At 36.3% G+C, this 18,888-nt stretch overlaps 2 protein-coding genes across 2 annotated transcripts in view; one reads left to right on the plus strand and one right to left on the minus strand.

The window, feature by feature from the left end:
- Positions 1-5,928, minus strand: part of LOC107083938 (uncharacterized protein C6orf106 homolog) — a 10,618-nt gene extending 4,690 nt beyond the window's left edge. The window contains exons 1-4 of the mRNA XM_015373537.1: positions 5,733-5,928; positions 4,347-4,501; positions 3,502-3,699; positions 941-1,266 (exon numbers count right to left, since the gene is read on the minus strand). Of these exons, the coding sequence (XP_015229023.1) occupies positions 941-1,266; positions 3,502-3,699; positions 4,347-4,501; positions 5,733-5,896 (843 nt within the window). The 5' untranslated portion in view covers positions 5,897-5,928. The remainder of the gene's footprint in view (positions 1-940; positions 1,267-3,501; positions 3,700-4,346; positions 4,502-5,732) is intronic.
- A 2,268-nt stretch (positions 5,929-8,196) lies between these two features.
- uhrf1bp1 (UHRF1 binding protein 1) overlaps positions 8,197-18,888 on the plus strand; it is a 27,127-nt gene continuing 16,435 nt past the window's right edge. Inside the window, exons 1-9 of the mRNA XM_015373468.1 lie at positions 8,197-8,396; positions 13,499-13,661; positions 14,815-14,853; positions 15,022-15,113; positions 15,200-15,389; positions 16,307-16,447; positions 16,552-16,722; positions 17,190-17,370; positions 17,545-17,631. Coding sequence (XP_015228954.1) covers positions 8,353-8,396; positions 13,499-13,661; positions 14,815-14,853; positions 15,022-15,113; positions 15,200-15,389; positions 16,307-16,447; positions 16,552-16,722; positions 17,190-17,370; positions 17,545-17,631 — 1,108 coding nt within the window. The 5' untranslated portion in view covers positions 8,197-8,352. The remainder of the gene's footprint in view (positions 8,397-13,498; positions 13,662-14,814; positions 14,854-15,021; positions 15,114-15,199; positions 15,390-16,306; positions 16,448-16,551; positions 16,723-17,189; positions 17,371-17,544; positions 17,632-18,888) is intronic.

The raw sequence follows: 18,888 nt of genomic DNA on the forward strand, positions 1-18,888 counted from the left end.
CAGAGCACGGTGGAAATGTTGAAATGAAGGAAAGTAATGAAATGTGGTCGCTGTAACTAGAATGGCAATCTAAACCACATCAAAGCTTCTCAATAGAACAGGATAACTTTCTACAAAAAACATTTATACTAAATAGAAACATCGTGAACTTTACCAGTATACTATAGATGGGTAATCACAGGTTCTGTCAACAGGATTATGAAAACATATGACTAAATCATCACAGAAATGGCTAACCAAGTAAAACTAAATCTCCTCTGTTTGCTTCAGCCTTGTGAACGGTACAGGAGAGGTATAACCATTGAGATATTGATAAATATGTTTGATGGAACTAGGGTTGAAACAATCGGATTAATCCTGATTAATTGATTATTGAAATTATAGTCAACTAATTTAGTAACTGATTAATTGTTAACTGGAGTATAGAGAGTGAAAAGCATTTAGCTGACAGAGCAACCCACAGAGCAGTAATGATATTCAAATTGCAAAAAAAACAACACTTTTTGCATTTAAGATTAAAAAAAGAACAGGGGCCTTAGTCCTGGACGCGGCTGACCCAGGTCAGAATCCGACCTGTGGTCCTTTGCCGCATGTCTCTCCCTCTCTCTCATACCCCATTTTCTGTCAGCCTACTGTCCAAAAAACTAGTGCCGTAAAAACTCAAAACAAATAAATTTATAAATAAATAAAAAGTTTTCATCTGTAAATATGCTATCCAGAAGTCCTCAAATGGAAGTTTGAGTTTCACCTGGTTTAATTCTATAAAATAACTTTTTTAAGGAACCTTTGCCTATCTGATTATTAATCGATTGATCAAAATAAGTAATCCATGGATTAATCGATTTGCTAAATAATCGTTAGTTGCAGCCCTGAATCAAACCCAGCAGTTTGCAGAACAACATTATTCACTCAATATTTCTTCACTCTAAAAATACCTCACCTGGTTACAAGGGACTACTGATAGACTGCTTTGGAGACGGTTTGCTACTATATCCACAGAGCTGTGTGAAAGTCCATTCTGGCCTTGCTGCAGCTGGTTTGGGTTTCCCTGCAAATGTTCCTCTGTGACACTACTGCTGCTGTCGCTGTGGACGTGGTTGTTGTTACTGTTGGGACACTTGCTCTTCTGTGGCGAGGCAAAGGGGTTGTAGTCTCCTTCTAGGCTGCGGTGAGGCTGGGTGTTGAACTCGGCTTGGAAAGAGGAGAGCTGCTGTGTGACTCCAAGGAGGCCTCCGACCTCTACGCTCAGGATAACCCAAATGACATCTGACGGCACAAACAGATGGAATCACATCATCCACATATTCAGCACTTTTTTGTATTAAAACTGCTTGAATATATATCAGCTAATTGTAAATATAGCCCCCTACTATTAAAATTGGAGTCAGAGAAGCAGTGGTTTCCTTCCTGTCCTACATTATTCAGTAAAATGTATTGGTTATAATTTACCTCCTAAGCTCTACAAAGAGGTATTTTAGGCACCTGAATAGCTTCACTGAAATTAAAATTCAATTATAAAACAATTTATCTTCATGAAGAACTGCTGCTCTCACAAGCTACATATTATGATCGATTATACAAAACATACTCAAGGAACTCATTAGATTATTAATGAAATAATGTAAGGAATGGGTGTGATTTTTGAAAAAATCTAAAGAACAACCTGGGCTGTTGGAGCCAAGATGTTAGATTTTCATGTGGAGTGTGGATGTTATGCCTAGCAATAGACCTGGGTAAAAAAAACTGATTCAATTAATTACTTTAAATTTTTTCTGCAGGCAATAAAAAAAAAAAAGTAAATTATTATTATTATTTGTTTAATAACGGTGCATTTTCGGCTCCTCTAAGTTTCTGTAGCGGCAGTATTACTTCCAGGTTGCGGTTTTTTAAGCGATAGTGTCACACGAAACAGCAAACGACATCATAACTACAGGCGTGTGAGAAGTTTGTTCCCAAAAAAGCAATAAAGTCATCTGTTGTTTGAAAGTGCAGGGCTTAAAGTTCTCCAATGTAGTGAAATTGAGGCGGAGTGAACTCCATCAGCTGCTACTCCATGCGTGCTCCTGGTGTGCCACCTTGGCACGACACCGTCAAGGGAGGGGGGGATGGCCAGTTTATTTAGGTGCGGTTGTATTAGAATAAATGGGGTTGTGTATTGAAATGCATATTTTAAAAGGTTCCCAGTCCAGATAGCTAACAAGCTAGCTGTTAACAGAAGCAAGGCTGTTAATAGCTCGGCACGGTAGTGATGTGCTCCCCGCATAGCCAGAGACACGGTGCCCCGTTTGTACTTTTTGCTTTCCTTACTAGTTAGGGGGGAAACAAAAATAAAAAATCACTAAATTACCAACTTTGTTTGTCAGTGTGTATGGTTGTAAAGGGTTTGGAATGGAATAACAGGACATTTGTTTGCACTTTAAGGTCTGCTCTGATTGTTTTTGATACTATTACATTTGCTGTGGTTACTGGATCCAAAATCCACCAAATGTTTAATCAATACGTCTCATGTTCACACATAGGTCTGCGTAATATTCTCTAAAAAAAAAATGTAGCAGGAAATAAGCCTTTCACATATATTCATAATTATTGATGAGTGTTTTGTTTACCTATTTGAAATCAGGGCCAGGGAAAAAAAAAGCCAGAATTTTAATTGTAACATAACCCTATTAAAACATAACCTTTAACCTTAAATGAGGCCAGTTTTGCAACCAACTTTGCTTAGTTTGGCGGTGGGAGGCTAAATCCTTTCTTCTGCTTAAATTCCCGAGAAAACAAAATATTTTATTGGACATATTTTTTATTGATAACGGTTTGGTGTCTATCACAACACATGTTAATGCTGATTTAAAGCTCAGTGCTAAGTTCACAAGTTCCCAAAGATGCTGTTTGGAAAGCAGCTGCTGATCGTATTGATGCGGTAAATTTCACTGGTTAAAAATAAACAAGAACTTTGAAGTCCCAAATTATCGTACCCTTTCTTTGTTTTTATAACAAACATTAAAAAAACAACAGATAATTACAGGTGAGTCGTGAATGGCTTTCTACTTGAAAATACTTTTCTCTTAATATAACTAAACACAGAAAAACTCTTTGCTAATATCTCCACTAAACAATTTGCTTGAGTTTTTAATTCATTAATGCCAAATGATAAAATGATTGTTCTGGCAACAAAACGTATTTGAAATTCAACAGAACTTCCAGTAGAGCTGCTGATATTCTGCACTGTTGTTCTGCCAACAGTGTAGCTCTACCTTACATTTGCATGAAGAGCGGCTCACTTAGATCAGATTACTCAGGGAGAATTTTACTGGGAACATGGCAAAGCTCGCAGGCAGCGCATCAATGTTAAATCTTAATATTGCTGTTTTCTACTCTGTTTAAGGCCTTTTTGGAGCTTATTTCACAGTAAAAATGCTGATATCAAACAAATGATGACAAACAGTGCAGGAAGTTGCCATCAGGCAATAAGCAGTTGCTGTAGAGTAGGTGTGCTGTCCTCACCTCCGTAGTAAAGTCCTGTAGCTGTGCACATTCTCCACTGACCCTGGTACATGCCAGGAGAGACAGGGCTATGCATCTGCACGCTGACATCAGTCATTTCCTGGGGGTCTAAAGAGCGCACCATTACCATGTTCACGTGACCAAACTGATCACCTCCCACATACTTCAGAGAAACCCCAGGCGGCCATGACTCTGCACCTGGAAGGGATGCAAACAAATGAACAGCTCATTTGACAATTGACAGCATTTTGTGTTGGAATGATTTTGACTCATTCTTTGCCACTTATTACAGAAAGGGCTCTAACATCAGCCATTTCTTAATTCACAAGAACGCGAGTACGGATTCATGTCCTTGCCAAGTATGTTCTTGAGAAAAACAGAGGAAAGTGTGGACTTGGGGAGAACGGGAGCACGCAGAAAAACGGCTGGTTTCTACTCAGAAACCAGGTCGTCTGCGTGTGTGTCGCAGTTAACACAGATATGCCCCCGCCCCTTCCACAGACACTCTGCTGCACCTCTCCAAAACTGCAGGTGACCGCAGACAGGAGGCCTCTGATTGGTCAAATCTACATCCTTTATTTAGATACCTTTATTTTGTTTGAAAAACGAGGTAAAAAGGTAGAGTCAGAAATCGTAAAACTTAAGGTCCAAAGCGTGATCTAAGAGGGTCAAGAGACTGAAGAATCCATCCAATTCTAGCTTAAGATAGCTGAACCAATGTGCATTTATCTCTTTTCTATCTTTTAGAAAATGAGAAGAAAGGACCAAAAACTGTCTTTATGCTTAAATTAGATCCTTTGCAGACTTAAAGAATGGCCAGCCGTGAGTGGATCCAGCTGGCTTACCTGTGTTCTGTATTCTCCAAGTCTTTGTAAATGGTGTGTCAGGTGGAACAGATTCACCCTCGCCGATTGTCACATCCTTCACAAAGGACATGCAAGGTGCGCTGAAATTCGGGCTTTCAAAGTCATAGTAAGCTCCTATGGCAGCCTGTAGGTTCCTAGATTATATAAAGAGAAGAATGGCAATAAAAATATTAAGAAACTAATACAGATTTATAACCAAAACCATACTTCTGTGATTTAGCAGCAGCAGTTCACACAGAACAAGAACATTAAAGTTAAAATGAGAGTACTCCAAGTTAACTAAAATCCTTTTTTTCTTTTTGTTTGTTATGGATGAATCATTTAGTAATTTTGATTTCATTTAAAATTGCATTGGTGGGTTTCACTCTATTCATCTTCACCTCCAGCAGAATTGTATCCCAAGTGCATAATACTGCCACCACCATGTTTTACAATGGTGTGTTCAGGCGATGTTTCGTGTATGCTATGCACCGCCTTGGATTTTATTTAGAGGCATGTTAGCAAACGTTGTTGAAAACAGATTTTTGTTACAGTTATACGATTTTGATTTGTGGCGATATTAGAGAATGTATCTTTTTAAAATTCTGATCAAAATAATGATGTTTTGTGATTATGTTGTGTATCTAGAAAAGATCAAGACTTTTACAAGGTACTTAAAACTATATAAACTCCTTCTAGGACGATGCTTGCCTCTTTTAAAGCTACATTTAGGACGAGAGATTAGTTTTAGGGATAACTTCAAGACACATTTATTTTCGTTCTTCCACAAAAAGCACTGAGTAGCTGACTTCTGGGTTTAAAAACAAGCAGCCAGAGGAAGTCAGATCAATTCAAACAGCAAAAACATATTTCCCATTTAATGTCAACGACATCAGAAATCTTTTTAACTCATCCTCTTACGAAATGAGTTTAGATTGAAAAGCGGAGAGCCGCTTCTAGATTATGTAATAAATGAGGCGATCACTTGGGTTGTATTTGCAACAGATATGTCATAATAATGTAATTGTATTTTGAATCCTAGAATATGTCAGGGAGGAAATTCGTATAATTTAAGAGAATAATATAATGAAAGCAGTATGTTTAAGGGCCATGTAAACACTGCCGGACAGTGTCCCTGGAACGTCACACACTGACTCAGCTAGTTACGTTACTACAGCGTCGTTAGCCGTTCCTGCTAATACGTCCAAACGATAGTGTTCTTTGTTAAGTCAATGAAATGTATCACTTTTTTTAATTAACCGTTTCCCCTTTCGTATTAATACACTTCGTGCTGCGTGATATGCTAAACAGAAAGCTAGCTAAATGTCTGTACATTTTCTCCCACACCCAGCTCACAGCAGGCCCCAAACGAATCCCCGAGCTCACCAGTTGGTCATGTCCAAGAAGAAGGCGCATCCGGCGGGGTTCAGCTGGAACCCAAGGAGCCTCTGAAATTCCGATATTAAAATGTCTTTATCTGTTGTGCCCATGCAGCTGAATTTCTGCATGAGCTCCTGGTCCAGGTCCAGGTCCAGGTCCATGCCCTCCATGACAGAGAAGCCTGGGGTGAAGACAGGGGCGGCCGTGCTACTAATTTACACCGAGGCCTCGACTTTTCATAACAAACTGTGAAGCAGGGCCCAGTGCGCATGTCACATGACTGGAGCCTGCGAGTGAGCGAACAGAGAAATACAACAACAACACATTATTGGCTATTCTCTACAACAGTTCACTGCAGCAATGACATGAGGAACCCTAATCTTTTAAATAGAATCCAAATTACTGAAAAAAATAATATAAATATATGTGTATGATCAAGTCACACGTATTAGTACGAAAGAAGATTAGGGCCACTGGAAAAAAAAAAAAAAACTTACTGATTTTATTTCAGTATAATATGAGAAAAAAAAGTCAGAATTCTAACTTAATCTCAGAATTATGACTTTTTTCTCAGAATTATTACTTTTCACTCAGAATTATGACTTTAATGTCAGAATTCTGGCTTTATTTTCTCAGAATTATGACTTTAATCTCAGAATTCTGTCTTTTTTCTCAGAATTCTGACTTTAATCTCAGAATTCAGACTTTAATCTCAGAATTCTGTCTTTTTTCTCAGAATTCTGACTTTAATCTCAAAATTATGAATTTTTTCTCAGAATTCTGACTTTTTTCTCAAATATCTGACTTTTTTCTCAATATTCTGACTTTTTTTTCCTCAGCATTCTGACTGTTTTCTCAAATTTTTGACTATTTTTTTCTCAGAATTCTGAAATTTTACTCGGAATTCTGACTGTTTTCTCAAATTTCTGACTTTTTTTTCTCAGAAGTCTAACTTTAATCTCGGAACACTGACTTTAATCGAAGATTTTGGATCTTTATGTAGATGGGCACCATGAAGACATGTGGGAGCACTCAGCTTCACTGACAAAAATGTGAGTTGTTTGGGAGAAAAATGACAAAACTAGGCCACTTTTTACGTGCCTGAGGGGTCCCCGGTGATGCTATTTCATTAATGGAGGAGCAGAAGGTGATTAAAAAAAGAGAGCTAGTCTCTAAAACAGACATGGCTACAGCTTGATGCTAACATGTTTGTTACCTTTCAAAATTCAGTCAGAATTCTGAGAAAAAAGTCAGAAGTCTGAGATTAAAGTCAGAATTCTGGAAAAAAAAAGTCTTAATTTTGAGTTTAAAATCAGAATTCTGAGATTAAAATCAGAATTCTGACTTATTTTCCCATATAAAACTAAAATAATATTTAAAAATCAGTTAACTTTTTTGTAATTTTTTCAGTGGCCCTAATCCTCTTCCGTATATTAGAATAAATCCATACATTTAATAATATAATTTTAAGAAATCGAAAATAGATTTTTGTTTTCATATTTATTGGAACCTCAAAGTGTGATGGTATGATAAAGAACAGGTTCATTTAAGAAATTGTAAAGTTATTCCAAGTTGTATCAGCACTCCAAAAAAATGATATTTGTCATGGGTTGGATATGTGTTTTAGAAATCAGCTATATCGTTAATCAACGAGTGTTCATTTATGAATTTATTTATGAATGCTATTTAACATTAGTGTGGAGGACCAACTCTGCCGCATTCAGACACACTCTAAGACAGAGCCCTTCCTAATTTATATATTGAGGCAGAAATGCATACAGAAATGTAAAAATGACAGGCAGAAATAAATAGCGCTAAATAAATAAATAGGGTAAAAAAAAATACAAAGGAAGAATAAAACAGACAAAAATATCACATGCACATAAATAAATAAATACCTAAAAAATAAGTAGTAAATGAATAAAGTTGAAGATTATAATGGACAATAAATAAATAAGGCAATTATTACAAAGGTGAATAAATAAAGAAGCTAATTAAAAGAGATATGTACAATTGTATAATTTAATTTCTACCTACATTTATTTGTTTATTGTTTTTTGGGGGGCAATTATTGTATGCTTATTTATTTATTGAGCATTTATTCATTTATGTATTTATTTTCAAATATGGCATAGTTGGTCCTCCATACATTATGAGTTATTGAGAAACAATTTGAGACAGTTTTTATTAATCTGTCCACATTAGATCAATATATTGTAAAAGAATGATGTACTTTTAAATTGACTAAGTAAAGTAAATAAAACGTTGATATGAATTTAACTTTGCTGCGAATTTCCCGTAGGTATTTTAATTTTAACATCAAATACAGCAACTGATAAATGTTACTGCATTTACATCAAACATCCGTTAGGTGGCAGCATTGTGTAATAGCTGCTGTCCCATGTTTTTTTTCCCCCCTTCTTTTCTTTAAGCTCGCGAGCTCAGTGTTTGCGTGCGCGTGAGCCTTGGGGTTTAGCTGCTGCTGTCCGGTGTTTAGCGAAGAGGTAACAGCCGCTAACAAGATGCAGTCAGTTATCGCCATGTACCACACGAAGGAAACTGACAGCTAGTCTTTGGGTACTTAGTAAAGCCACCGACGGTTTTACGTCATATACACTAGTCCTCAATGGCAGGGATTATTAAAAAGCAGATTCTGAAACATTTGTCAAGGTAAGTGTTTTTTTTTTTTATGTTAGCCAGCTAGCCCATTTCGGTATTAAATTGTAGTAACGTTACTGTTCCTGTGTATCATGTTCCTTTAGCTTAAACAGGCATTAAACAAACGTCAGCGTCAAAAATAAGAGTGGAAAGACTTAACGGGGTCACGCAGCAGACGTCTCCTAAACACCTATCTGTTTATTCTCATCACTTCTGCCTTGTTTTGTGTAGCCTATTTATCCAAACTGACTTAACAACGTAGGTAACTTCAATCTGTAGACCTCTATGTAGGACACTTGGGTGTCATTTCAAATGAATGATTGTTTTAAGTGCTTGTTCATGCATTTGCAGGTCATTTGCTGGGATTGGTTATATTTCTGCCTAAGAAACAGAGGTGTCTGTGCTCTGATTTACCAGCATTCATTTTGTTGCTCCTGTTCTATGATAGGATTGAATCTGATTAGCCATCAGTGTTTTTCTTCAGGCTGGACTCCAGTGCAGAGGTTTAGCAGACCTGCTCACTGTTATGCCTCCCTGTCATCACTGCTAGGAAAATCCCTTCTTCAGGGCCATGTGGCTCTTCATCCAGGGTGTGTCTGCATCTGTGGTGGATTTAGGTGACACTTATTAGGGAGGCAAAGGATGGGCATGTTTTTTCATGAGGCCACAGACCCCCCTCCCAAAAAAAATACGGATAGAATATGTCATTTAGTATATTTAGTGAGCCACAAAGATTGCAAACTCCTGATCTAACAAATAAAAACAGGGCATGTCTTAAAGATCAGAGTAAATGTGACTCTAATTTGTAAATAACTGTTAAAGTGAATAGTAAAAGTGAAATATTAAATTGGTCCAAGTGATTAATTAGTGACACACTACAAAGGTTGTCCACCTAACCAATTCTTACAAGTTTTAAATCTAGCCAAAAAGTTATGTTTTTTTTTTAGATTGATATACTGAGAAAGAGCAGATTCTGTTAGACGATTAAATTCCTTTGTGAAGACTCTATAAAAAATATACAAAAAAAATAGGTGCAATATTCTGTCAAAGCAGTCACAGTGCACTTTGTGAGACCTCTTGGTGTGATAATACAGGGTTTTCACCGGTCATTAAAAATCATTAAAAGTCATTACATTTTTTTTTTTTAATGAAAGCCTTAATTGGCAGCTGTGGAAAATGTGATTATAGTGGCATTTAAAATGCTTTATTAAAAAAAAAACAGGTTTATACAAACAATTTCGTCAGATATATTATATCAGATATAACTGGTTCCGCATGTTTGCACAGAACAGCTTGCAGTTGATCGTAAAGCCGCGTGTAACATCCAAGAAAAAGCTAGAGAATGTCTGGAAAAACTAGGAATTTGGGTCACGAATCAGGGGTACTTGTTGATGGCATTGAAATTATTTCTAAGAACATTAAAAGAGCGTTAAAAATCATTCAATTAAGAGTTACTCATTCCTGTATAAACCCTGTTATATATAAATATTCTCAAAACAAAGATATCAATCTCAAAACAAGATCAGAAATGCCTTTAGGCCAGAACTAAGATTGTTAGGTTTGGTTAGATAGTCACTTCCTGCAGTGATATCCTTTCTGTTAGCGCATATCATTGTGAGAATTTCATTTTGTTGTACACTGCAAAAGCGGATGAAAAAAAAGTTTAACTTTTTAAAAACCAGTGCATTTGTCTGTAAACTGAGCAGGTAAATAAGATGATCTGCCGATGAATAAGAAAGTAACATATTTTCCACCTGAAATAATATAGTGGAGTGTTTTTTTTTATGTTGGTCACTTTACATTGGTAAATTGTCTTACCTACCTTCCCAAATCAATTGGAAATTTTGAGAAAGGTTGGCTTACATTTTAATATTTGTAGTGTATGTTTTTAGCACAGGGGCTAGGACCAGTTCTACAGAGGGCTGGTCACTCTGTCTGGAACCGCCCATGGGAGACATTAGTGTTGCCCAAAATTAGTTCTCGGGCCTATTTGCATGCTGAGCAGCTTTTGGCTTCGTTTTATGCACTGCGCACACTTTATAAGATAAGAAGGGAGAATATAAATATGTAATATAGATTTATTTGCTAAGTGATTCTTAAAAATTATTCAGCAGCATAGCTGAATAATTTTTTTGGTGTTTGTAAAATGGACAAAATTTTCTGAAATCTTTCAGAAAAGATATGGGATTTTGAAATAAATAAGATGTATGACCTAAACACACATAATTTATAGTTTGTCTTTAAGCCTTCCAAGACGCTTAATAACTTACTATTAAAATGATGTGTAGATGAAAAATGGAGCAACCAGAACATGCTGAGAATTCAGCCCAAGGAATAGGGGTTTTTAAAAAATGTTTTTTGAAAACCCCCTTTAGTTTTCTGGAGACTTTCTCTTCCTCTGACTTTATTTCATTCTGTATTTGAAGCGTCCTCTCAGGGGAAAACTGATCTTACCGTGGTGTGTTAGTCTTCCCCTTTTAGGTCTGGTTTTTACATACATTTATATATGTATATGTGTGTGTGTGTGTGTGTGTGTGTGTGTGTGTGTGTGTGTGTGTGTGTGTGTGTGTGTGTGTGTGTGTGTGTGTTAAAGGCTAAAGTTTAATTTGAGTCTTCAGCCTGTTGTGCCAGTCAGTGTAAAATTAAATAAGGTTTTTCCAATCTGAAGGATAAATAGCAAGCCCAATGCAAGGTAGAAATAAAACAAGGTTTTCTAAGACATTGAACCACATTTTGACCTTTCTTTTCAAAGATAGATCAAATTATTGATAAGCTGTTTAGTTTGTGTGGTTTAAAATACTTTATGTTACTCTTAAAGTAAGGAGCTGTAAACATAAAATTAATCTTAAACAAGTATTAGCAATTTTTTTTATTTGATTGTTTCTTAAAATGTTGCTATATTGCTCTGTTGTAATTTTTTTAAAGCTTATTTGTTGTTTTTATTTCAGCTAAGCATATGCAGAGGTCCTTTCCTCCTTCTTAATACCTGGATATTTCCTTCCATTAATCCTTATTAATCTCAATTACTTGCAAGGATTACCTGGTTAATTAAAATGTAGCAACAGTATAATCTTTGTGATCAAATGGAAGTACAAAAAAAAATATGTTGGCTTGTAATGTACATATTTTTAAAAGTGTTATTAAAAATGTTATTTTCTACATTAACAACAACTGCTGTTTTATTGCTCCACACTGAAGGGAAATTTAAACTCTGTGTTACTTATCTTTATCTTTACTAAAGTTACATCAGAGCTGGAAACTTTGTTTAGTCTAGAACACTGACAAAGCAGGAGTCTAATAGTTTAGATATTATTCAAACGGTAAGATACACATCATACCTCAATAGGGTTTTGTGTTTCCTCCCGTCTCTTTATTTTTCACAGATATTTGTGAAAGCGTAGTTTGGTCCTCTACTTTACAGCTGAGTTTTAAAAGTATTTATGCCCATCAAATGTCTCTGGTCGTCTTCGACCTGAAGCTTCAGTGTGTTGTTCTTGGTTTTTATGTGATAGATTAGTTTTGTTAAAAGTAGGTCCTGAAAAGCAGGCGACCTGTTTGTTTAAGGTCTTTCTCTGGTTCAACACTCACATACTTGTGTGTTGGTGCACAGAAAGTAAATGCACTCAAATAGTTCATAGGTGGAAGCAAAATTATAAATAATTTTTTAGATGGTTTTACAGATAGAAAATCTGAAAAAGTGTTTTTTGCAGAAGTTAAACCCCATTGGGTGAACCAGTTTTAAAACCAAATTTGATTCAGATTTTTTTTATTTGTAATTTTCATGTTGATGGAATAGGAACTTCTGCTCCATTCTCAAATCTTTTCCAGCCTCTATCATGGCTGTTTTTAAGGACTGCCCTGCATTCAGTTCTGCCCACTTTGAGCACTGAACAACTTCCCTGTTCATGAAGAAGACAAGAAGCCCCTCATCTTCACCTTTTTCTCAACATGTTTCAAATTGTGATATGTGTTGTCAGCTTGTTTTTTTTTTCTCCCACTAATCATACAGCTTTGCTTGTAAGCTAAATGGTTTAAACTTGATCTCAAACCATTTTGATCTGATCTTAAGTGTTCTGCATAATTAGAGCCAAACTAAAAAGCATGTCTTCTTTCAGTTTTGCCTCTTCTTTAAAGATTTGTGAAAAGCATCTCTCCCAAACTGAGCTATGAGTCTCTATATCTCCAGAGGTGTCATGGGCATTATGGTTGTTTCTCTGATTAATGCTCCTCCCAGTCCGACCTGTTTGTATACGGGCCAGGTCTCATTGGGTTTATCACACACTTGCCAGATTTGTTCTATTGAACCGTGCTATTTTGGCTTTTAAAAACAAAAACAAGTCTGTTTTAAAGTTCTTTTTAACTTCTGAACTGTCGGCTGTTTTCCTTGGTCCTTGTCAGGCTTTCTGTCCACAGATGGTCTCTTTCTAACCTCTGTATTTAAGATCTAAGATTGCCTTGAATTCAGAATAAAGCCTAAATACAATGCACATTCCTTTTCAGAGCATTATCAGAAAAAAAGGAAACAAACAATGCCTTATTCTATCTATCCTATTATTTCCATAACAGCTTCATCCCCAATGCCTTTAGACTGCTGAATGTTTTGTTAAATGGGTTATTGTATTGTATTTTATTATATTTATTATATTTTATCATTAGCCTATATAAAAAATAAAAGCTGAAACTGTATATTTACAGTCATATGTTTATATTACTGTTTTTAACATTTTTTTTTACTATTTTTCAAGGCTCCACTTTAAAAAAAATGAAGTTGTCCAGAGAGCTGTTCTAAACAAAATGTCTTTTTTTTTTACACTTGTGTAAACAAAAGGACAAATAAATCTAAGTCTAAGTCTTATTCTTCAACAATTCTGTGATAAAAGGATGTTTCTTTAAGCAGATGTGACCAAAGCACTGTGTTAGAAAGGAATCTGACACTTTGTTCCTTTCTGTCCATGTGTCTGATGCTCTGTTTGATTCCTGTGGCTCACCATCTGAGCACACTTGAACAGTTGATCTATATCTTCACTTCAAAATGAGTTGCAGCATCCTGCCAACATCAGTTATAAGTTTGACTCACATTTCCTTTTTTTTTTTTTTTTTTTTAAATCTCCAAGGTTCACCAAGAACCTGTCCCCTGACAAGATTAACCTGAGTACGCTGAAAGGGGAAGGACACTTGTCCAACCTGGAGCTAGATGAAGAGGTCCTACAGAACATGCTTGACCTGCCGACCTGGTTGGCTGTGACACGGGTTTACTGCAACAAGGCCGCCATCAGGGTAGGTCCTTGGTGACTCTTTCAACTACTCTGGTTGTTACATGAATAACCTAATTACTCTGTCAATGTTCTTTTTAAAAGCAAAAAGCAGTAATTCCCCCCACTTGTGATGCATCTCTCTCTTTTTTTGTGACTGTGCATTTGTAGATTAAATGAGCAATGGCAGATTCACAAAGATAGGGAACACTAGTGGCTCTGCTATGAACGTTCTGATCTCTTAGATTTGGTTGGTTGTTGATAAAAGACAAGCCATTAGTGATTCAGAGGAACAACCAGAGGCTACTGTGACTGAGATATGGTGGCCTGTGTTTGCATAGCTGAGAGACGGAATAGCAATATCAATAATCCTGCATGTCAAGATCCCTTACTGTTAGAGTAAGATGCAAATATTTACTACATTTTTTTTACAGTATTCTTTGCATTGCTTAGGATTCATATCCTGTACTGTTAGTTGAATCCTTTTAAAACCTTGATACATACTTTACTGCTTTGTTGTCTGTGTCAGCAGCACTGCAAACAGCTTTTAAAATGTCAGTTCATTGTTATCAACTTTTTACCACTTTCCCAGTATGTTTCTAATTATCTGAAATTATATTTAGGTTTAAATTTGGACGAACTCATTTTATTGGATCTAGAGCTCCAGCAAATAATTATTGAAGTGATCTATTATTATAGCGATTATTTTTTGTTTAATCGATTAACCTAAACAGAGATACTCCTAAGTAAATCAGCATCAGTAAAAACAAACCTGTATTGCATATGTAGTAAATGTACTTTAAATTGCAAAAACGGGTTCAAAAAAATAAATTTGATGCTCAGAAATCAATTTGAGGAGTTCCGGATGAGGCGTATTTACAGATGAAGAGGGTTTTTGATCTTAAAAGTTAAATGTGTATATATTTTAAACAGTTTTAGATTAATTATTGCTCGGACTAAGTTGTTCTTTTAGTAAATGGCCTGATTTGAAGTCTCTATCGACGATTAGTCAAATAGCACATTACTTGACAGTTCTTTCAGTCCAATGATTGCTTTACAGAGACCAGTTATTCTATAATAGAACATTCTGCACCATCTGCTGTGAAGGTTTTATGCTTATTAAGTTTTTGTGTCCAGTAGTTTACTTTCTATGTGATGCTTGTCTATAATCTTTTCAGATACAATGGACGAAGTTGAAAACAAGTCCTATCTGCCTGGTAAGGATGACTGTATACATATTTGGGGTAAAACTCTTTGATATAAAAAAACTAACTTTGCTATAACTGAGGCATTTCTTCCTGGGTTGTATGTCTTTATTTATTATGAAAAATGTTAGGTTACTTTTGTTTTTGCTCAGTTCTGTGTTGCCTTAATGTTTTGTTTAGTTCTTGGATAAGGTGGAGGTTGAGATGAGGACATGTGAAGAGCCTCGTCCACCCAACGGTCCATCTCCAATTGCTATAACAGAGGGACAGAGGTAAGCCATCCGCCCTTATCTGAAGTGCCAGAGATCGAGAAACAGGTTTGTTGTTTTTTTTTTTAATGGTGTATGTGTATTTTCAGTGAATATGGCTTTGCTGAGAAAGTGGTAGAGGGGATGTCTGTTAGGATCAATTCCATTACGATCAAGGTGCAGGCTCGTGCCTTCCACGCCTCCTTCGAGCTGTGGCAGCTGCAGGGCAACAGCCTCAACCCAAAATGGCAGCGCAGTGACCTTCGCTACACCCGCATCACTGATCCCAAGAGAGGAGAGGTAGAGTACTGTGCTGCAGGCGTTGCTCGCTACACTGACAGCCACATATCAACCAAGTAAACCTCTTTCACTGAAGCCACATGTTCTTATGAAACCTGCAGTAAATCAGTTAATCTGGTCACATGATTGTGGAAGCTGCTGGTCATTTTTCAGGACAAACAAGCTCTCTATGACTGAGACTTTCTTAACCACTTCATTAGATTTGTGTCCCTTCTTTTTTACCTACAGTAGGGTTCTGGCAAAAGTAGAGAACTGAGTGAACCCTTCATCCTAGTCTTCACCTCTGCTCACTCAACCATAGAAAACCAAACGTATACCTCAGAGCCTAATGAGGAGTTCAGCAATACCTTGAATAAAATAAAATAATCCATTCTTTATTTATTTATCTATCTATTTACTTTTTTTTCACATATAACATTGTATTTCAAAGTTTTATGATTTACTGTATTTTAAAGGTTTCAATAATTCATCAAACTACTTCCTTTTTTGTTTTCATATATCAAATAAAATTTTCCCGAGTCTAGAAACATTTGAAACAATCAGTGTTCATTGTAGTTTAATTGAACTGTAAAATTCAATTTTACTATTTCATGTATTTTAGACTTTTATCTAGACATGATTGACAGAAATTTAGAAAAATAGACAAATTTAATTGTTAGAATAAACCGAAAGCTTCCCAGTTTCAGTATAACTTACCAATTTCAACAATGATAATTTCTTACATCTTAAAAAACAACACAGCTGGCTACTTCCCATTGACTTTACATGTAATCAATGAAATAAAACTTATTTTAACACTCACAGATGTTCTAATTTTATACCCTTAGGTTGTGCTGCCCTGGACAGTGAGCCATATAGTGCAAATTTGTGATGCTTTGTCAACGTGGTCATAATGTGAAATTTTAACCTTGTTTCAGGTGTTGACTTTTAAGGAAATAACCTGGCAAACGCTCCGAATCGAGGCAGACGCCATTGAGAGTGATGACCAGGATCTTGGCAGTACCCCATTACGGCTCATTACCAACCAGGGACGCATTCGCATCGCTCTAAAACGCAGAGTAAGGCTTCATATTTCATTTCACATGCATGTAGCATCACGGTCGAAGGAATTTGATATACTCTTTGCTTTGCCATAATTCTTTGATCTATTATTTATTTGTAGATAAAGGACTGTAATGTGATGGCGTCCAAACTTCTTTTCATTCTGGATGACCTGCTGTGGGTGCTGACAGACTCTCAGCTCAAAGCCATCATACATTACGCCAAATCTCTGAGCGAGGCCATGGAGAAGTCAGCTCAGCAGAGAAAGAGCATGACTGCTGATTCCTTACAGGTTCGACCCGTTTTGGTCCATACTCACTGTTTCTTTATATTTACATTTATTTTTTTTCGTTTTGTACTTTGATCAGAATGGCAAAAAAGGCAAGGAGCATATTGCTAAGCTATTAGACATTTTCTGTAAGGAATATCAGGATTTCTGAGCCTCTAGTTGATTTCTCATAATCCGATTTTTTACTAGATTTTCTTTCTTTTTTTTTTTTTTTTTACAAAAAAATTTAACTGTAGATCATATAAACCATTAGGGACTAGCAAAAGTACATTGTGTTCAGTCTTTATGGTTAAAAAAACTCTTAAGAGCTCTTTCTAATTTAAAGACAAATTTGTGCAAATAATTGTTTAAAATTATTCTTAATAATATTAAATTTAAAGCTTTTTATTTATTTATATTTTTTGCTAGATTTTGTTTCTTATAACAGATCCTGACGTTAGCTTTCATCTGGCCTTTTTCTTTCGGTTTAGACTGCTCCTCCGTCCCCTGTGATCCACAACCTCTGGACCGAGCCTCCACCTTCCTCCACAGGCACCAGCAACAACATCAGTCAATACTTTGATCTGTATGATGTCAAGGAGTCATCCTACCACACCTTCATATCACGTTTGGACTTACACATATGCAATGACAGTTCTTCAATGGATGAAGGTTAGATGGCTGTCAGTTAGCATATCCTATTGAAGGCTGTATATTTTTGGTTTATCTCGATGGGAAGCTAAGACTGTGTGAGATGTTATTCCCAAAAACATTGCATATTGTTCCTTATTTGATGGGTATTTCCTGTCGAGCTGGTTCTAAGCACTCTCATGTGATCCTGCACAGATGAGCCTCCCCCACCAGGCCTGCAGGGTGCAATGCAGCTAACCTTCAAGAAGCTGGGCTTTGACTACTATCCCATTCACAGACCTGGTAAGTGGAATGACTGGTTCTTTTTCTGACTGTGTTTTAGCTGCAGTTTTACCCCTGAGGCTGTTTTATTCCCTCTCTATAACAACAACATCCAGTCAAGACTGCCTGGTGGGTGAATCACTATTGAGGCTGACTAATGGCATCCGAAGGTTTGCCAAGTGGTATAACCCTCAGTGAACTATTGGATGTAATAAACAGTAGAGATATTTTCCATCCTTATTATGTTGAGATAAAGTTGTAATGGCTAAACAGCAAAGTACGTTTGTTGTCTTTGATTTTCAGGGATTTCTAAAGGGGGGAGCACAATGTGGCAATTGTAATATCCCGCAAAAAACACCCGAAGTGCAATAGCAGCAAGTGCAGGATATACAATCCTATTACTATTAAATGAATAAATAAAACTTGGACAGAAGCTTTATGAATTAAAGTGCAGTGAAGGTAATTGCATATTACAGTTCAAGTACAAATGTATTTGTAAACAATTGGTACTGTAAATAAACAGTTGGCGGTGCAAATCAATATTCCAGTCAATGTAAGTAGTGCAAAATGCATTTAAACAGTTGTTACTATAGTAACAGTCAGCCGTGCAAGTGAACATTATAGTATTGTAAATAACAAAATAAAACAATCAATCCATTAATCTTTATTGTCAACTACAATTCACATTGCAATGGAGATTTCAGCTTCAGTACAAACTGTTCTCACAATACATCACATAAACTTTTTTTTTTGCGACATACACATGCACATGGACTACTCTCCACATGCAGTTTGATTGTTCTGTGTGCAGATTCAATACCATGAGACCCCCAATATATCTCAAGCATGAGTTTATGCTCCTTTTCTGTGCTCATAGCTGATGGTTTGCTCTTAATTCACCTCTAGATTCTCTACTGCTCGTTTGTGGGCCTGTTTCTGTGCTCTCATGTCAACTTTTGTTACTGAGATTGAAACCAACTTCAGAAAGTAAAGCAGCCTTTGATCGGCTACTTTTCAGGAAATCCCACTTGAGACTCTTTATTTTTCATAATTGTGAATACTAAAGTTATGCAATGCATCTAGGATAATAGCTAATGTCAAGAGTAGAATTCTAACTTTATATATAACGGTAGTCTCTGTGATAAACTGACACCTTAGGCTCCATTTTCCACAGTTAGATGGATAAATGAGAGAAAGTCATTTTTTCTTTAAATCTTTAGTGAAGCTAAAGTTTGCAGCTAATTTTAAATAAAATAGAAATCTTCTGGGAATGTGCAC

Source organism: Cyprinodon variegatus, unplaced genomic scaffold (genome assembly GCF_000732505.1).
Source record: "Cyprinodon variegatus isolate N-32 unplaced genomic scaffold, C_variegatus-1.0 Scaffold87, whole genome shotgun sequence".
Taxonomy (NCBI): Eukaryota; Metazoa; Chordata; class Actinopteri; order Cyprinodontiformes; family Cyprinodontidae; genus Cyprinodon; species Cyprinodon variegatus.